Source organism: Balaenoptera ricei, chromosome 5, assembly GCF_028023285.1.
Source record: "Balaenoptera ricei isolate mBalRic1 chromosome 5, mBalRic1.hap2, whole genome shotgun sequence".
NCBI lineage: Eukaryota > Metazoa > Chordata > Mammalia > Artiodactyla > Balaenopteridae > Balaenoptera > Balaenoptera ricei.
This window is the reverse complement of record NC_082643.1, coordinates 54945596-54960592: the sequence shown is the minus strand read 5'-3', so window position 1 is coordinate 54960592 and position 14997 is coordinate 54945596. Positions and strand designations below refer to the sequence as shown.

Sequence of the window (14997 nt, the reverse complement as noted above, 5' to 3'; positions counted from 1 at the left end):
AATGATGCTTAGGAATTTCTGCATGCAAAAACAAGGTAAAAGGGTCAGTTAAGGAATCACTTTGCTATCCCGCAGAAATGAACACATTGTAAATCAACTATACTTCAATTAAAAAAAAAAAAAGATCCAGTTAAGGATGGGTATTAAAATCATATATCTGTAATGTTTTAGTTTTTCTCTTCAAGGTATTATACAGCTTGTAATTCCTAAAAGGCAAGTATGTTTTTTTATCAAGACTCTCACCCTTACAGAGACTGAAAAGACCCAACAAAATTCCAAAATGCTAAAGATATGATGAAAGAGCTCCCCCCAGCAATTCTGTTTTTATTATTGTAAGTTATATGTTGTTTTACTAAAATGATAATACATAGCTAATAATAATAATTTTCCCCTATTCCAGAACAGGAATCCAGGCTCAGAGAACAAATAACTTACTCAAGTAGGCAGTAGCACTGGAATCAACAGGTCAGGGAAATGCCAGAAACTGAAAAACTACTAAGAAATTTTCTGACTGCTTGAAGTTAGCTTCTTGTGAACACCTCCTTTTAAAATACGTTTTGTTTAAAAGACTTGGTGAAAGATAGTATTAGACGTGTCACGGTAATTTCCTGTAATTTCAAGAGTTATTTTCAGAGAATAACAACAATAAAAAGGTTTAGTTTTCCTTTCAGAGAAGCATAACTTCCTCTACAGAGGGAAAGACAGACCAGAGAAAGAAGGAAAAGCAGGTGTTCAAAATGTTACACGACAGTGATTTTTAATTATGAGTCAACATGGATTCCATGCCAGCATTTTGCAAACCGAACACAAAGCTAATCACCTAGGAAATACGAGGGCACGTTCATGGAATCTAGCGTTAAGGAATAACGATAGTAACTGGAAATTGTCTTTATTAAAGAAGGAAATGTTTATTTATTGGAATTACTGGATCAGTAATCGTCGATTCAAATATTCAAAATAAAGCAACAGTGACCAATTACTAGCGAGACACAGGCACTAGGAAAGTGAAAACTGTCGCCGTGTAACAGACGCCTGTCATATAAATTCTAAGCTGTTTGGTTTAAAACGCATTCATGCGCACGCGGAACCCCGGAAAACCAGGGAGTTAAAGTCAGAGCAAATACAAGATTTCTATACAGGGCACATGACAGAGAACAAAAGAGGTGGGGGAAGGAAGACACCCACCTCTGGTGTCTCACATAAAAAGCTCATAAATCAAAACCGTGAATGAACGGTTATAGTGTATGCAAGGCATAGGGTACAGTTTAATACGGGGGTGGGGAGCAGTTTCCTTTTTAAAATTAGCTTTCGCCTCTTCAACCCAGATCTTTGTGCCTCCGTGCTACCGATGAAGTTGGGCGGTTGCCCACAAAAGCGCCGCTAGATATTTCGCCAGGTCTCCCACCGTTCAAGCACCGGGGGGCAAACACACCTGATCGCTTAGGAGGGCCGTGCCAGGGGCCGGTAAGAACCAGGCACTGAGCGCCGTATCCTCCCCCAGGGTCAGGAGGGAGCTCAGCGCCGCCGGAGCCGAGCGGAAGGTGGGAAGTGGGAAGAGGAGGAGGCCGCCCCCTAGGGGAGCCGCGCCGCAGGCTGGGGGCCGGGGCGGGAGGGGCAGGCGGGAGGAGGCGGCCGGTAGGGAGACCGCGCCGTCGGGCGGGGCCGTCCCTCCAGCTGGCTCGGACCCCGGCGGGGCGGGCCGTAGACTGAGCGGCAGAACCCAGACGCCGGCCCGTAGCCAAGGAGAAAGGTGGGGGCGGCGCGGACGGGACGGGGCAGCGGCTCCCCGCCGTGACCCTCTGCTCCACTGCCCAGGTCCGGGTGCGAGTCGGAGGCGGAGGCGAAGGAAGGAACGAGCATGGCTGAGACCTCGCCGCCGCCCACTGCCGGCACGGAAAGTTGCAGCGAGGAGCCGGCGAGGGGCGGGAAGCAGCGGCTGGAGGAGCCGCGCAGCGCTCCAGCCGGGGGCGCGGACAGAGAGGACGAGGCGGGGCCGCCGCTGGCCTCCCCCGCGGGGCAGTCGGAGCCCGGCTCGCCGGTGGCTGCCCCCTTCTTCCTGCTCTACCCGGGCGATGGAGGCGCCGGCTTCGTAGCGCGCCCGCCGCCGCAGCAACAGCGCTCCTGGAGGACCCCGCCGTCGCCGGGCTCCCCGCTGCCCTTCCTGCTGCTGAACTACCCGAGCGGCGGCGGCGGCGGCGGCAAACACCGTGAGTGGCGGCCGGGAAGGGGGATGCCGGCGGGGAAGGGGGGCCTCGGCCGGGAAGGGCCAGTCCGGCTCCGCGGAGCTCCGCCTCCTGCTGGCTCCCCGGAGCTGAGCAGGGCCCCGAGCCAACGGGGAGACAGGGCGCTGGGGGCGGCTCTCGGGAAGCTCCCATCCGGGGGCGCAGGGGGGCGGCCGCGGTCCGGGCGCCGGACTGTTTACCTCCTAGTCTCCCCAGGCCGCAGGCTCCCGCCCGGCCTCCTCTCCCCTCCCGGGCCGGGCGCTCGTCCTCGCCAGCCTCCCACGTGCTCGCCGGGTCCCAGTCCCGGGTCTCCGGTGGGAGCCCTCCCTGAAGGAGTCGAGGAGGGGGCGGCGTCCGGAGACCCGGCAGCCCAGCTGTCCCGCCGTCTGCGGGCTCCCAGCGCCGCTGCGGCCGAGTAGGTGTGGCTGCTGCGCCGCCGCCGCCCGCGTGGCCTCGGTTGGACCACTAAATTTTTTACTAGCGTTCACTCCACACCCGTAAATATCACATATCCGTCCCCCACAATGGGAAGAGAAATCAGGAACTGTGCGCGAGATGACGAGAAGGGAAAGTGTGGCTTTAGGAGGGCACTTCCCAGGATAATATCGTTTGACAGGAAGAGGCCTCCACCTTTTAAAAGCACTATCACCGGAGTCCTCTGAATGCAGCGCACCGCACTTTGTGCTGTATCAGTCAACAAATGTCTATTGCTACCTGCTGTGAGCGGGGCCCTAGAGTAGGCAATGTGTATAAAAGACTTGAAGAATATTAAGTCTGGTTTAAAAAGACAAGATCTTAGAGTATGAAAATGTGACTGAAGATACAAGGCATGATATAAGTGCCGACTACTTTGCTGTATGAGTTCTGAAAAGGGAAATTTGCCTAAGGTGAAGAGGGAATCAATCGATCAGTCTGTCTCTGTGTGTGTCTCTCTCTCTGAGACACAGCTAGAGGTTTCTTTTTTAGCACTAAAGCAAACCTTTTAACTGTTCTGCACTGCCAAGAAACCCTGACTTTGCCTTTTCTGCCCCGATCCGTCCCCTAGAAAAAGGTTAACATTAGTTGCATATTTTCTATGTGCATGTACTGTGATTATCATAGTTAATCGTCACATCTCTGTAAGCCAAATATGCCACTTTATCAGGCGAGGAAGCTGAGGATCAATGTGATTAAGTGATTTGTCCTAAGTAACAGTGTGAGAGAAGGAATGAAGTTGACCCAGATTCTTTGCCTACCGAGCCCATGCTCTTTAAGTGAATAGCAGACGTCCAAAACTGTGATTGGATGGTTCCTCCCTAGATTAGGGTCCATTGGATTCAGCTGGAGATAGTCCTTTGTTAGCTTCTCTTTATTAGTTACCTAGAATGGGGGCCAACACTGACCATAGACCTAGAGTCTTAGTAAAGTCATAGTTTGTTGCAGTAATCCGCTAATCTCCAAAAGAGAGTGTCTAATGTCAGAAATGAGTCTTTTGATAAGCAGAGGAGGTAAAGATAAGAATATTCGCAACATTGCTTTTCATTTTCTAAGGCATCTGCTTTCTACTTTGTTCTTTAAGCACAGCCTCTCTTTTTCTTCCTAAGAATTTCTATTTTTGTGTAATCTGCTTATTAACCAGTCATTATACGATGAAGAAGACCCTCCTCTCAGTTCTTCATAACTCTGTGTAACAGTTCTGGTAGAAGGTGTGATACAGAAAATTTTTTCAACTGTTGACCAGTATCAGTTATGGGAATTATCTGAATTTCAGGTGATTTATTTGATTCCTTCCTCGTATTAAGGGTTGACTTTATTTATTTATTTATTTATTTTTAAGTATTGTCCAAAAATTGGGGCCTTAGCATGATCAAGATCAGCAATGGAGAACTTAAAGCTAAAGTTTCGTAACTGTGATCCCTTGGTCCTTACCTTACAACACTAGCAGATGTATGGCATGATTTGTTAGCACATAAAGTTCTAATAGTTCATCCTGGTCTTTAATTTTTGAAATAGTTTATTGGTGTGTAAGTGCTCAGAAAATTTACTGGGAAAATACATGTGTCCCACTTACACTGTTTTTAAAGACCAGTCACTGAGGACAGTTCATATTGTCAAAGATCCCTGATACTTATTTTATTCAACTATAAAACTGACTTAAAGTAGTTCTTGTTTTGTACTGTTTTTATTTTTACCTGTTATTTTTATATGTACTTTAGAACACACATACTTGCAAAAAGGAATTCTCTGGATATTAATAACAATACTTCCTTGTTGCTGCTCTGTAGAGTCAGTGCAATATTGCTTTATATGATGTACCTGGATATCAGAACTCGGGGTGTCCTGATGACTCATTTGAGCAACCTGAGACCAACAGTTTTTCAAAGACTTCTCATTTCAGTTAGCAGGGCAGTACTTAGACTCAGCCTCAACAGCCAATGAATATTTGCCTCCTCAACACTGAATTTTTAACTCTCGCTGATGTATTTGCCAAAAGTGTATAATATATAATCATTTTGATAGGCTGTTTATTAAGGCATTATTATCTCTTCATTTTAGAAGTCTTGACTGTACTCAGAGATTTTAAAATTAACCTTTACATTTGAGTTTAGAAGCTTTGTTACAAATGACACCGATGAAGAATAGCAAAAATGTGTGCAGAGGAGGTAGCCTAAACCTTTCAGGGTTCATGACATGTAAGGTTTCAGTGTAAAATCTTGCAGGATATAATGTCCATGAAACATTCAGCGAGCTTAAACGCAATATGAAAGGTTTCTGATGTGCCTTGTTGGATTATGTCACTCTGACTCTGAGTGCTGGTAATCTGCTAAATTCTTATGCTCCTAGCTTTTAAATCTCAAATTTCTACCATGCCTTTTTTTTTTTTTTAAAGTAAAAATTACAAGTAGCACGTGGATCTGTTCTCACTATTTAAATGTTTTATAATGCAAAAGTACATTGAGCACAAAGTGACTTTCCTCTTTGTGGGCCCCCAAACCGTCCTCTCCCCCACCCCCCATCACCACCACAATTTATTATCAGAGAATACCACTTTTGAGTTTGGTGAGTTTTCTTCCAGAACTTTTGCATGCATTCACAGAGATGTATGTGTTCATATTGTGTGGGGCCTTTTCCCCCTTGGTGTATGACCGTCCATTCCAATTTCTCATCAACTCTATAAGAAGGAGCTACTTGCATGCTATGGTCCAATACGTTTGAAACCAAGTCCCCCTAAAACCGAGTTCTTCTGCCAAGTTTATGATTAACCTCTCTATTCAAAACTCTATTTCCGGGCTTCCCTGGTGGCGCAGTGGTTAAGAATTTGCCTGCCAATGCAAGGGGCAGGGGTTCGAGCCCTGGCCTGGGAAGATCCCACATGCTGTGGAGCAACTAAGCCCGTGCACCACAGCTACTGAGCCTGAGCTCTAGAGCCCGCAAGCCACAACTGCTGAGCCCACGTGCCACAACTACTGAAGCCTGCGAGCCACAACTACTGAAGCCTGCGTGCCTAGAGCCCGTGCTCCACAACAAGAGAAGCCACGACAATGAGAAGCCCGCACACCGCAACGAAGAGTAGCCCCCGCTTACCGCAACTAGAGAAAGCCCATGCACAGCAACGAAGACCCAACGCAGCCAAAAATAAATAAATAAATAAATTTATTAAAAAAAAAAAAACAACTCTATTTCCTTTCTTGTCCCATACCTGTTCCCCTCAGGATTGAGGAGTATCAAAGTAAAGCGGGGATTGAAACCAAGCAGGACCCTGTGGGACCTTCCCAAGCACAAAAGTCCCGTTTCTTGTTTGTAGAAAAAAAGGCTTTAGACTCCTAGGCCTTCCCTGAGTTCCAAAGAGCAGATGCAGGCAGTCAATGAAGAGGACAGTAGCGTCACAGGACTCCTGGTTTCTCCTGAAGGGATATAGATAACAATCTGATGCATATCTTTGAGTTGCTCTGTAGAGACTAAGACCCCCATCCAGGTGGACGATGGCCACTACATGCTGACCACAAGCAAGGTAGACCCCAGACTGGTTGGAACCAGAAGTTTGAGATTCCTGAAACATCAACCTGTTACCTCACCACCAACCAATCAGAAGAAGGTCCACGAGCTGATCACGCATCCTACGACCCTCTCCTCTAAAACTGTCTTTAAAAACCCTTGCCTGAAAGCCATCCGGGAGTTCGGGTCTTTTGAGCATGAGCTGCCCATTCTACTTGCTTGGCGCCCTGCAAATAAACCCTTACTTTGCCGCAAACACCTGCTATCAGAGTTTGGCTTTCTGTGCCAAGGGCACACCAGCCCTTGCTCAGTAACACTTAATGCCTTCCTTTTCCATCCTAACTTTAGAAGTCGTCTTGTGAGTGGACAGAATGGACAAGAGATGGCTTCTCCTTGGTGTTGGAGGGAAGAGGCACCCCTGCCATTTGCACGGTGATCAGCTTCTATTGACAGTTCTTTTCCTCTTTCAATTCCCAGAGCTACCACAAGCATTTATGTTTAAAGCAATGCCATACAAATAGCCCACATCTCTGCCCTTGTCTTTTCTCTCCCGAATACATCAGTGTACAAAAAGAAGTCCACTCACAAAGCAGCAGCTTTCTTTCTGTATTTGTATGTGCTGTTTTGAGATAGGAGGAGAGCTAGGAAAGGAATAGAAAGAAGGGGGGGAAAGGCCTTGGGAAGAACTGGAAACGTTACAGTGACTACCCACGTCAAAGTTGAGTATACTTAACAGTGAATGCCCTGGTTGAGCCCTGGAAAGTGCAGAGAATGAGGCTTCTAGAAACATTCACTGTTTCTCATGGATGCTCTTTAAGAGTCCATGATGTGGGGAAAGAGTGCTCTCATTTACATATAAACCCAGGAATGTGTATTTAAGAGGAGAAAATCAATTTTATGTTCACAGTTTCATACACACACCTACAGTAGAAAGATATGTGTGTATTATATAGGTATATGTGCGTATATACATTATTTGTATGTGTATGTATGTATTTATTCATTGACTTTATTCTCCATGGGTATTTCTATTATTATGTCTCTCTCTTTCTTCTTTTTTCATTGTTTAATAGTACTCTGGAAAACATTATACCTGATTAGGAGTTGAATACACATTAATCAGTTCATCTGCTGTATGCTTTTCAAACTTTGAAAAGACAAAAGTCACTTTTTTGGGATTTGTAAATGTAGAGGCATCTGCTCAAAACTGGGAGGTGTGCAGGGGAAGGGTTGAACCATCAGAACCAAAAAGGTTTTTTTGTTATTTTTAATTAATTAATTAATTTATTTATGGCTGTGTTGGGTCTTCGTTTCTGTGCGAGGGCTTTCTCTAGTTGTGGCAAGCGGGGGCCACTCTTCATCGCGGTGCGCGGGCCTCTCACTATGGCGGGCTCTCTTGTTGCGGAGCACAGGCTCCAGACACGCAGGCTCAGTAATTGTGGCTCACGGGCCCAGTTGCTCTGCGGCATGTGGGATCTTCCCAGACCAGGGCTCGAACCCGTGGCCCCTGCATTGGCAGGCAGACTCTCAACCACTGCGCCACCAGGGAAGCCCAGAACCAAAAAGTTTTGAGCATTCACCTCACATTAGTAGGTTTTAGCTTGATGTGTGACTTTTTAGAAGACAGCCTTTTGTTATAATTAATGTAGAGCAGTACCTTCTTTCACAGTACTGTGATTCACAAATCTGTCAGCCATCAGCTCTTTTCCAGCTGTGTTCAGAATGCAAAGAGCCACTTTCTGATCCATTAAATGCTGTTTTGTCAAATGGCAGATGTAAAGGCCCATAAGAAAAGGGAGGAAAACCCTCAGAAACGTAGCATCTTCGGTGTGTAATTGTAGATTAGTGACTACCAGAGACCTGCAGTTTAGCCCTTAAGAGTATCTAAATGCAGGTGGGTCCTTTTCCACACGCAGCTGAAGTGACCTGGGATCCTGAGCATCTAAGGTCCTGGGAGCTGGGTCATGCCCCCATTTCCTACCTCATGACTAAGCTTGCTGTCTGCTGCTTGCCTTCCTGATTTTGCTTTTATCACCACTGCTGCCTAAACTGTCAACAGTTTGTCTTCCCAGCCAATTTCTCCGCTTCTCTTCTGCCTGCTTTCTTTTGTTTTACCTACTCTTCTGGCCTGGCATTATCAAAAAGTCCTGTCATGCCTCTTATTGACAAAGCAATAGTTTCAGAATATTAGATGTAATTTTTGAGTCTTTCTTTTGGCTGCTCTGCTATTGATAATCATGGGTTCATTCTTTTTTTTTTTTTTTTTTTTTTTGGATTTTTAAAAATATTTATTTATTTATTTATTTGGTTGTGCCGGGTCTTAGTTGTGGCAGGCAGGCTCCTTAGTTGCGGCTTGCATGCTCCTTAGTTGTGGCATGCGAACTCCCAGCTGCGGCATGCATGTGGGATCTAGCTCCCTGACCAGGGATCCAGCCCGGGCCCCTGCATTGGGAGCATGGAGTCTTAACCATTGCGCCACCAGGGAAGTCCCTCATTGCTGATTTTTTTTTTTTTTTAATCAGTCATCAGTTTTATACACATCACTTTATACATGTCAATCCCAATTGCCCAATTCAGCACACCACCATCCCCACCCCACCGCAGTTTTCCCCCCTTGGTGTCCATACGTTTGTTCTCTACATCTGTGTGTCAACTTCTGCCCTGCAACCCAGTTCATCTGTACCATTTTTCTAGGTTCCACATACATGCGTTAATATACGATATTTGTTTTTCTCTTTCTGACTTATTTCACTCTGTATGACAGTCTCCAGATCCATCCACATCTCAACAAATGACTCAATTTCGTTCCTTTTTATGGCTGAGTAATATTCCATTGTATATATGTACCACAACTTCTTTATCCATTCGTCTGTTGATGGGCATTTAGGTTGCTTCCATGACCTGACTATTGTAAATAGTGCTGCAGTGAACATTGGGGTGCATGTGTCTTTTTGAATTATGGTTTTCTCTGGGTATATGCCCAGTAGTGGGATTGCTGGGTCATATGGTAATTCTATTTTTAGTTTTTTAAGGAACCTCCATATTGTTCTCCATAGTGACTGTATCAATTTACATGCCCACCAACAGTGCAAGAGGGTTCCCTTTTCTCCACACCCTCTCCAGCATTTGTTGTTTGTAGATTTTCTGATGATGCCCATTCTAACTGGTGTGAGGTGATACCTCATTGTAGTTTTGATTTGCATTTCTCTAATAATTAGTGATGTTGAGCATCTTTTCATCTGCTTCGTGGTCATCTATATGTCTTCTTTGGAGAAATGTCTATTTAGGTCTTCTGCCCATTTTTGGATTGGGGTGTTTGTTTCTTTAATATTGAGCTGAATGAGCATTTTATATATTTTGGAGATTAATCCTTTGTCCATTGATTCGTTTGCAAATATTTTCTCCCATTCTGAGGGTTGTCTTTTCGTCTTGTTTATGGTTTCCTTTGCTGTGCAAAAGCTTTGAAGTTTCATTAGGTCCCATTTGTTTATTTCTGTTTTTATTCCCATTACTCTAGGAGGTGGATCAAAAAAGATCTTGCTGTGATTGATGTCAAAGAGTGTTCTTCCTATGTTTTCCTCTAAGAGTTTTATAGTGTCCAGTCTTACATTTAGGTCTCTAATCCATTTTGAGTTTATTTTTGTGTATGGTGTTAGGGAGTATTCTAATTTCATTCTTTTACATGTAACTGTCCAGTTTTCCCAGCACCATTAATTGAAGAGACTGTCTTTTCTCCATTGTATATCTTTGCCTTCTTTGTCATAGATTAGTTGACCATAGGTGCGTGGGTTTATCTCTGGGCTTTCTATCTTGTTCCATTGATCTATGTTTCTGTTTTTGTGCCAGTACCATATTGTCTTGATTACTGTAGCTTTGTAGTATAGCCTGAAGTCAGGGAGTCTGATTCCTCCAGCTCCGTTTTTTTCCCTCAAGACTGCTTTGGCTATTCGGGGTCTTTTGTGTCTCCATACAAATTTTAAGATGATTTGTTCTAGTTCCGTAAAAAATGCCATTGGTAATTTGATAGGGATTGCATTGAATCTGTAGATTGCTTTGGGTAGTATAGTCATTTTCACAATGTTGATTCTTCCAATCCAAGAACATGGTATATCTCTCCATCTGTTGGTATCATCTTTAATTTCTTTCATCAGTGTCTTATAGTTTTCTGCATACAGGTCTTTTGTCTCCCTAGGTAGGTTTATTCCTAGGTATTTTATTCTTTTTGTTGCAATGGTAAATGGAAGTGTTTCCATAATTTCTCTTTCAGATTTTTCATCATTAGTGTATAGGAATGCAAGAGATTTCTGTGCATTAATTTTGTATCCTGCAACTTTACCAAATTCATTAATTAGCTCTAGCAGTTTTCTGGTGGCAGTTTTAGGATTCTCTATGTATAGTATCATGTCATCTGCGAACAGTGACAGTTTTACTTCTTCTTTTCCAATTTGTATTCCTTTTATTTCTTTTTCTTCTCTGATTGCCGTGGCTAGGACTTCCAGAACTATGTTGAATAATAGTGGTGAGAGTGGACATCCTTGTGTCGTTCCTGATCTTAGAGGAAATGCTTCCAGTTTTTCACCATTGAGAATGATGTTTGCCATGGGTTTGTCGTATATGGCCTTTATTATGTTGAGGTAGGTTCCCTCTATGCCCACTTTCTGGAGAGTTTTTTATCATAAATGGGTGTTGAATTTTGTCAAAAGCTTTCTCTGCATCTATTGAGATGATCATATGGTTTTTCTCCTTCAATTTGTTAATATGGTGTATCACGTTGATTGATTTGCGTATATTGAAGAATCCTTGCATTCCTGGGATAAACCCCACTTGATCATGGTGTATGATCCTTTTAATGTGCTGTTGGATTCTGTTTGCTAGTATTTTGTTGAGGATTTTTGCATCTATGTTCATCAGTGATATTGGCCTGTAGTTTTCTTTCTTTGTGACATCTTTGTCTGGTTTTGGTATCAGGGTGATGGTGGCCTCGTAGAATGAGTTTGGGAGTGTTCCTCCCTCTGCAATATTTTGGAAGAGTTTGAGAAGGATAGGTGTTAGCGCTTCTCTAAATGTTTGATAGAATTCACCTGTGAAGCCATCTGGTCCTGGGCTTTTGTTTGTTGGAAGATTTTAATCACAGTTTCAATTTCAGTGCTTGTGATTGGTCTGTTCATATTTTCTATTTCTTCCTGGTTCAGTCTCGGCAGGTTGTGCTTTGCTAAGAATCTGTCCATTTCTTCCAGGTTGTCCATTTTATTGGCATAGAGTTGCTTGTAGTAGTCTCTTAGGATGCTTTGTATTTCTGCGGTGTCATAACTTCTCCTTTTTCTTTTCTGATTTTATTGATTTGAGTCTTCTCCCTCTTTTTCTTGATGAGTCTGGCTAATGGTTTATCAATTTTGTTTATCTTCTCAAAGAACCAGCTTTTAGTTTTATTGATCTTTGTTATTGTTTTCTTTGTTTCTATTTCATTTATTTCTGCTCTGATCTTTATGATTTCTTTCCTTCTGCTAACTTTGGGTTTTGTGTGTTCTTCTTTCTCTAGTTTCTTTAGGTGTAAGGTTAGATTGTTTACTTGAGATTTTTCTTGTTTCTTGAGGTAGGCTTGTATAGCTATAAACTTCCCTCTTAGAACTGCTTTTGCTGCATCCCATAGGTTTTGGGTCGTCGTGTTTTCATTGTCATTTGTCTTTAGGTATTTTTTGATTTCCTCTTTGATATCTTCAGTGATCTCTTGGTTATTTAGTAATGTATTGTTTAGCCTCCATGTGTTTGTGTTTTTTATGTTTTTTTCCCTGTAATTGATTTCTAATCTCATAGCGTTGTGGTCAGAAAAGATGCTTGATATGATTTCAGTTTTCTTAAATTTACTGAGGCTTGATTTGTGGCCCAAGATGTGATCTATCCTGGAGAATGTTCCGTGTGCACTTGAGAAGAACGTGTAATCTGCTGTTTTTGGATGGAATGTCCTATAAATATCAATTAAATCCATCTGGTCTATTGTGTCATTTAAAGCTTCTGTTTCCTTATTTATTTTCATTTTGGATGATCTGTCCATTAGTGTAAGTGAGGTGTTAAAGTCCCCCACTATTATTGTGTTACTGTCAATTTCCTCTTTTATAGCTGTTAGCAGTTGCCTTATGTATTGAGGTGCTCCTATGTTGGGTGCATATGTATTTATAATTGTTATATCTTCTTCTTGGATTGATCCCTTGATCATTACATAGTGTCCTTCCTTGTTTCTTGTAACATTCTTTATTTTAAAGTCTATCTTATCTGATATGAGTATAGCTACTCCAGCTTTCTTTTGATTTCCATTTGCATGGAATATCTTTTTCTGTCCCCTCACTTTCAGTGTGTATGTGTCCCTAGGTCTGAAGTGGGTCTCTTGTAGACAGCATATATATGGGTCTTGTTTTTGTATCCATTCAGCAAACCTGTGTCTTTTGATTGGAGCATTTAATCCATTCACGTTTAAGGTAATTATCAATATGTATGTTCCTATGACCATTTTCTTAATTGTTTTGGGTTTGTTTTTGTAGGTCCTTTTCTTCTCTTGTGTTTCCCACTTAGAGAAGTTCCTTTAGCATTTGTTGTAGAGCTGGTTTGTTGGTGCTGAATTCTCTTAGCTTTTGCTTGTCTGTAAAGCTTTTGATTTCTCCATCAAATCTAAATGAGATCCTTGCCGGGTAGAGTAATCTTGGTTGTAGGTTCTTCCCTTTCATCACTTTAAGTATATCATGCCACTCCCTTCTGGCTTGTAGAGTTTCTGCTGAGAAATCAGCTGTTAACCTTATGGGAGTTCCCTTGTATGTTATTTGTCGTTTTTCCCTTGCTGCTTTCAATAATTTTTCTTTGTCTTTAATTTTTGGCAGTTTGATTACTATGTGTCTCGGCGTGTTTCTCCTTGGGTTTATCCTGTATGGGACTCGCTGCGCTTCCTGGACTTGGGTGGCTATTTCCTTTCCCATGTTAGGGAAGTTTTTGACTATAATCTCTTCAAATATTTTCTCTGGTCCTTTCTCTCTCTCTTCTCCTTCTGGGACCCCTATAATGCGAATGTTGTTGCGTTTAATGTTGTCCCAGAGGTCTCTTAGGCTGTCTTCATTTCTTTTCATTCTTTTTCTTTAGTCTGTTCTGCAGCAGTGAATTCCACCATTCTGTCTTCCAGGTCACTTATCCGTTCTTCTGCCTCAGTTATTCTGCTATTGATTCCTTCTAGTGTAGTTTTCATTTCAGCTATTGTATTGGTCATCTCTGTTTGTGTGTTCTTTAATTCTTCTAGGTCTTTGTTAATCATTTCTTGCATCTTCTCAATCTTTGCCTCCATTCTTATTCCGAGGTCCTGGATCATCTTCACTATCATTATTCTGAATTCTTTTTCTAGAAGGTTGCCTATCTCCATGTCATTTAGTTGTTTTTCTGGGGTTTTTTCTTGTTCCTTCATCTGGTATATAGCCCTCTGCTTTTTCATCTTGTCTATCTTTCTGTAAATGTGGTTTTTGTTCCACATGCTGCAGGATTGTAGTTTTTCTTGCTTCTGCTGTCTGCCCTCTGGTGCTTGAGGCTATCTAAGAGGCTTGATGGGAGGCTCTGGTGGTGGGTAGAGCTGACTGTTGCTGTGGCGGTCAGAGCTCCGTCCATGGGTTCATTCTTTCAGTTTTCTTTTTTCTTAGTTCTCATCTTAGCTTCATTCTGGATACTTGAGGATCCTAAAAGGTTCTTCATTAGATAACAGAAATTTTACTATAGTTCTGTAACCCAAACAATTATGAATAAAGAATGTGACTAGTAAGATAGTAATGGTACTTAGTGGCTACATTTATAGAATATTTTTATGTTCTAGGCAAGGAGGCACAAACTTCACATGTATCAGTACTTATCAATTTGGGGGGTTATATTTATAAGAGGTTTTTCTTAGAATTTCCATTAGATGGAAGAGCCAGTGCGTAAAACTACTCATTTAACAATGAAAGGTGAAAAGAAAAAAATGGGGAAGAGGAGTAGTTCATATAGAATTCATATAGGTAGGTGCAACATATGTTTTTCATCAGAGTATTTGATACAGTCTTTTAGTGATATCTAAACTGTTATAAAATAAATTCTGATAGAGTAATGTTAGATTTAGAAGATTATATTCTGGAGATATAGATTCTTTGGTTTTAGGAAAAGTCTTATCTCAAACTTTAGTACACATCAGAATCACCTGGAGGTCTTGTTAACACAGATTTCTGGCCCTGTCCCCAGAAGTGTTTTTTGTTTATTTGTTTTTTGTTTTTATTGATATATAATTGACATTTTTTAAATTATTATTTTATATTGGAGTATAGTTGATTAACAATGTTGTATTAGTTTCAGGTGAACAGCAAAGTGATTCAGTTATACATATACATGTATCTATTCTTTTTCGAATTCTTTTCCTATTTAGGTTATTACAGAATATTGAGCAGAGTTCCCTGTGGTATACAGTAGGTCCCTGTTGGCTATCCATTTTAAATATAGCAGTGTGTACCTGTCAAACCCAAACTCCCTAACTATCCTTTCCCCTCAACGTTCCCCCCTGGTTACCATAATTGACATATTGTGTTAGTTTCAGGTATACAACATAATAATTCCATATTTGTATATATTGCTTTTTTTTTAACTGAAGGACAGAGAATGAATTCATATTCCTGAATAGTCTGAGTATCCAAAGCTCATGTTGTTAATCACTGTATACTCCCTCACCAAGGCCTTAAAGAAACCAGTTTGGGTAGAGGGCAGTAAAAAAGTTCCTGGGTGGGAGAGACAGCAGAGGAAAGGTGGC

General features: G+C 42.3%; 1 protein-coding gene across 5 annotated transcripts in view; it reads left to right on the top strand.

The window, feature by feature from the left end:
* The first annotated feature begins 1609 nt into the window (after positions 1–1609).
* RUFY3 (RUN and FYVE domain containing 3) overlaps positions 1610–14997 on the top strand; it is an 89443-nt gene continuing 76055 nt past the window's right edge. For 2 of the 5 annotated variants that reach the window (XM_059922890.1, XM_059922887.1), the window contains exon 1: positions 1612–2207. In XM_059922890.1, the coding sequence (XP_059778873.1) occupies positions 1859–2207 (349 nt within the window). In that variant the 5' untranslated portion in view covers positions 1612–1858. Of the gene's footprint in view, positions 2208–14997 lie in introns of all 5 variants that reach the window. The other 3 variants (XM_059922888.1, XM_059922893.1, XM_059922889.1) reach the window with 3 other exon arrangements.